Here is a 5,065-nt window from a genome sequence, read left to right as displayed (position 1 = left end):
TGACGTCTTCCTTTGCTGATACTAGTCCGGTGGTGTGTTCTCTTGAGCTATGGCACGCGTGTGCAGGTCGTCAGACGTCGTTGCCTAAGAAAGGCAACGCCGTCGTCTACCTCCCACAAGGCCACCTCCAACTGCACCACCGCGTGTACAACTCTCCGGCCATCTCTGGCGGCAATCTCCCACCACACGTTTTCTGTCGTGTTGTCGACGTTAAACTTCATGTAAACTATTTATTTTATGTTTATATTATTAAATATAACAAATGAGGGTTACGTTTTGGATTATGTTATTAAATTGTTTTATTTGACATGATAACTAATTAGGCTGAGCCTGAGACCGAAGAAGTGTTTTGCTCAAGTTTCACTGATTCCAGATGAAACAGAAGATGAAAAAGAAAAACCTTCAACGCCACACATGTTCTGCAAAACGCTCACTGCTTCTGATACTAGCACCCATGGTGGATTCTCGGTTCCACGCAGAGCTGCCGAAGATTGTTTTCCTCCTCTGGTATGATAATGTCACTCGGAGAGTACATATCAAATTTGAACAAAACTGGGTACTGAATGTATTGGTTCAGTACCAATATTTCGCTCTGATTCCTACTTTGATACTTTTTTATAATCTCTAATATTGATCGTTTCAAATTCATCCACAACAAGGGAAAATCAAGAAACCAAAAATCATATCAAAGTTATCTGTAATCAAGAAACCATAATATCGCCAAAATGTCCAAAAATCGTATCAATTTCTATGGAAAAAAAAGAGTGAAATATACGAATACATGTATCTAATACCGGTACCGGTACTTACTACCTAAGGAAAACTTACATTTAATCAATACCAAATACCGAAAAAATATCTTCGCAGAATAATGAGTTGGGAACAGTGGGTATCAAATACTGTATCGTATCTATCCGGATGTATTGGTTCAGTATCTTAACGTCGCTAATTGATTTGAACTGAGCTATATATAGTTCATAAGTTATGGTTCTTAATTTTGGATATTGCAGGATTATGAACAGCAACGGCCTTGGCAAGAGATTGTGGCGAAAGATCTTCACGGAAATGAGTGGAAGTTTCGCCATATTTATAGAGGGCAGCCGAGGCGGCATTTGCTGACTACTGGTTGGAGTGCATTTGTGAACCAGAAGAAACTTGTGTGTGGAGATGCTGTTCTGTTTCTCAGGGGTGAAGATGGAGTTCTTAGATTGGGTGTCCGTAGAACCGTTCAACTGATAACTGCGTCGGATTATCCGGTGGCTTCCGGCCAGTTGTTGAATGATTCAGATTTCTCTACCATTGTCAACTCGATAACTCAGAAAACTGTGTTTAATGTGTCCTATAATCCAAGGTATTTTAGGCTTTATTTTCCGGCGACATTCAATAAACATATGTGGGTTTAGCCGAGCCAAGCCCGAGCTTGTCTAGGCTCATGCTCGACTTGGCTCATTTAACCTTTGAGAGCTCTTTTCCTAAGATTCGAGTGTGGCTTGTGATCACTTTCCAAGCTCAAGCTCGGTTTATAAATGTTTTACATTTATAAATGTTTTACAAGCTGGCTCGTGATTGCTAAATATTATTGTATACTAGGGGGATTGAACCTTGACCACCAAATTCACACCCAAACCAACTTACCATCCCAGCAAAGTGGGAATGACTATAATATTATGTTATATTAAATACAAATTGTATCAATAATAGAGTCGCTAGCCATCTTGAACTCGATAAGTGAAGCTTAGACTGTGCCCGTCTTTTAGAGAAGCTTGTTTTTAGGCTCGGGTTCGTTTAGGATTGGCTTGATTCGAGTTTTAGCGAGCCAATCTCGAGTAGCTTGCAAGCGGTTTGACTTTTTACACCTTTACGTACGTCAGTTCCAGTTTCAGTAAGTTGAATAACATTTTCCACATATCATACAGGCTCGTATAAACTCTTATTTTATTTTATACAGGCCGTATAACATGTGAATAGCGTGTCATTGGTGTTCATATAGCATGTATTTTCGCATAATCATAACTTTCCGACGTCTTGTAGGAGTGGGTCAAAATTCATTGTACCATACCATCAGTTTCTCAAGAGTCTTGCGAACACATTCACACCGGGAATGAGGTTTAATCTGCGGTTTGAAACCGAGGATGCTAATGAGAGACAGTGCACAGGGGTCATAACCGGGATTAGTGACATTGATCCTGTTAATTGGCCTGGATCAAAGTGGAGGTGTCTGATGGTAGATCAATTTGATATATACATTCATTTCATTACTGTTTCAAATAAAATAATCTTAATGTTTTCATATACTTAAAGGTAAGGTGGGATGGTGTGGAAGCCACAAGACAAAATCGCGTTTCACCATGGGAAATCGAGGGGTGTGACAGCATTTTTCCACCCGTTTCTAAAAGGATGAAGACCGATTTCCTGCCTGAATTTCAAGTCCCCAAAGGTCGGTTTTGACATTCATTTACAGGTTGTTTTCATGCTACAAAAATGTTCAAACTTTTTTAAAAAATTTAATATACAGATGGGGTAGGAAGATCATTAGATTTCAAGAACTCTTTGGGACTTCAGAAGGTTTTGCAAGGTCAAGAAGTTTTTAATTATGGTCATTGTCCCTCTGGAATCATTGGATCAAGAAACTCGATGATATCTTTATTAAGGAACGATCTCAGAAACCGAGCCTTTCGGTCCAGTGAGGTCTTGCAAGGTCAAGAAATAGTTTGTAACGATATGCACCCGCCACCGGTTATGCATTTCCCGAATGCAATCGTGCAGCCTAATTTCTCTCGTCCAGAAATCATGGCCAATGATTCAAGGCGTATAGGTTTCGGTCAGGGATATTTAGGACAGCATAATAGTTACAACCAAAATGACACAATTTCTAGTCTTTTGACTGAGAAGAGTCGATACGTGAACCCGAGTCCGAGCCTGAAACAATCTCACATTGGGCCACAAGAATCGGTTTCGACTTGTAGTAGTAGTTGCAGGCTGTTTGGTTTTACTCTTTGGTCTTAAGAGTTAGGTGAGTTAGTTTCTTTTGTTTAATGTATCAGTGTTCTACTTATGTTAGGCGCAATTTTTTGTTTATTGGTGTTTATGATTTTTGATTAACAATGCATTAGAGTCACGTTTACATATCAGTTATCCTTTTATGAAGATAATGTTGGCTCAATTATTGTTCGGTCCAAGAAAAAGATCCAACCTTGAGCTAGGGGGCTGCCCCCTATCAGTTATCCTTTTGTTTTTTTCGCTTGAAGGGGTGTTACCCCTTTGTTTTTTAGCCGTTACGTTGCGAACGGTGTTCATAAGGCTAATCATGGGGTCTCGTACTCTAGGAGCACTTGAACTTGATGAAGACCCCCCCGGCGTAGGCATGTGTATGTTTGACCCATATTTATTTATATAAAAGTCATACATAAATTTAAAATTCAAGTTAAAATCATTTTGTGCCTCTGTTGAAAAGTTTGGGTCAACTTCATGCATATCTAAGGCTGAAAAAATTTCGTCTATCACACATTCAACCCCCGTAACATTTAACATTGGGTTTAAAGCGGCGGCGCAAGTAAAAATCGGTGGCAATTCAAGAAAGTATTTTTTTAATTTAAACTTCATTGGTAATATGATATTTGAAAACATTGGACTTTTATTTTCAAATTCTTTAAGATTGTTAACGATTAAAAATAACTCCGAAAGAACCAAGGGACTTGTCGGATAATACGTTCCCGATAGTTTCGTAGTTGATGTTTTAAAAACTTCAAGAAAAGTCGATAAGTCATTGATAATTTCCCATTTCTCATTTGAAAAGGGGATTGCCAAATCATTCTCGGCAAGACTAGAATGAAACATTTGTAAAGTGTCTCTTTGTTTCAAAGCACTTTGAAACATTATGCAAGTGGAATTCCATCGATGAGGTACATCCCAATTAGCTCCCAAAGCTTTTCTTCCCGTATCTTTACAAAATTTTCTATAATCCATTTGTCTTTTTTTTACTTTTCTTAAAAACTTCATGTAGCATTACTCTAAAATCGTTTATAACCGATGTAACCTCATCCGAAGCAAGTCCGTCTTGCACGATTAAATTAATGATATGTGCAACACACCTTGAGTGAAAAAATACACCATTGCAAATCGGCGTATATTTTAATTTTAATTTATCAACCGCCGATGTATTATTCGACGCGTTATCAAATGCAATTGAAAATATTTTATTTTCTAGTTTATAAGTTTTTATAACATAATCTAAAATTTCAAACAAATTATCTCCCGTATGTGGATACTCAAAGAGTTCGAAAGCAATGGTGCGTTTCATCATTTCCCACGATGACGGGTCTACCCAATGAGCGGTGACACAAAGATAAGATTCGGGTAGACCATGTGGAGCCGACCAAACATCAGTAGTTAAGTTTATTCCCGTATTTATATTTTCAAAATATGCAATTAGTACCTCTTTGGCCTTCTTCCACAATTTTAAACAATAACGTTTAAGAGTATGACGACTTACGTGAGTGTATTGTGGTTGAAGCGTATCTCGAATCATGGCGGTTAAGCGAGGGTTGTCGAAGTGGCTAAACGGCAAAGCTTCTTGAATCACAAACTTCGCCATACGATCTTGAACTCGATCAATTTGGTATGTAAATATTCCGCCTTCACTATCCATTTGCGTTTGTTGCGACTCGACGTTCTGTTTCAACGCCCTGCAATACGGTCTTTCGATGTGTTTCTTCAAATTTGAATTCGAAAGTGGGTTTAAATAAATCCCACAAAACTTGCACCGAGCCTTCAATGAATGGTCACTCAATTCAACCAAATCCCAATTGCACCAAATCTCTTGATTACGATTATGAGGTACAATACGAACGAAACTTGGTCCGGCGGTGGAACCTTGACCAACCGATGATTGTGAGGCAGCCATAACAACAAATATGAATATAGAAGAAGAGAAAACAAGAGATTAGAGAACTCAGAACGTTGTAATAGCGTTTTTTTTGTATTTTTTTGCGTTCGGGTTTGCGTTTTGAGTGTTGTGATGAACCCATTACACCAAATACCTATTTATACTAGTAGTGGGGTGTTT

General features: G+C 38.4%; 1 protein-coding gene across 1 annotated transcript; it reads left to right on the top strand.

Annotated features, from left to right (window-relative positions):
• The first annotated feature begins 377 nt into the window (after positions 1-377).
• LOC143577391 (auxin response factor 15-like) lies at positions 378-3,163 on the top strand. The gene is made up of 5 exons (XM_077061234.1): positions 378-507; positions 1,011-1,351; positions 2,032-2,224; positions 2,302-2,437; positions 2,516-3,163. Exons 1-5 carry the CDS (start codon positions 415-417, stop codon positions 3,004-3,006), a joined length of 1,254 nt encoding a protein of 417 aa, XP_076917349.1. The 5' UTR covers positions 378-414; the 3' UTR covers positions 3,007-3,163.
• The last annotated feature ends 1,902 nt before the right edge of the window (positions 3,164-5,065 follow it).

Source organism: Bidens hawaiensis, unplaced genomic scaffold, assembly GCF_021521415.1.
Source record: "Bidens hawaiensis isolate Kalapana, Puna unplaced genomic scaffold, B.hawaiensis_p1.1 tig00028547_1, whole genome shotgun sequence".
NCBI lineage: Eukaryota > Viridiplantae > Streptophyta > Magnoliopsida > Asterales > Asteraceae > Bidens > Bidens hawaiensis.
Note: the sequence above shows the minus strand (reverse complement) of the source record. Positions and strands in the feature narration are given on the sequence as shown.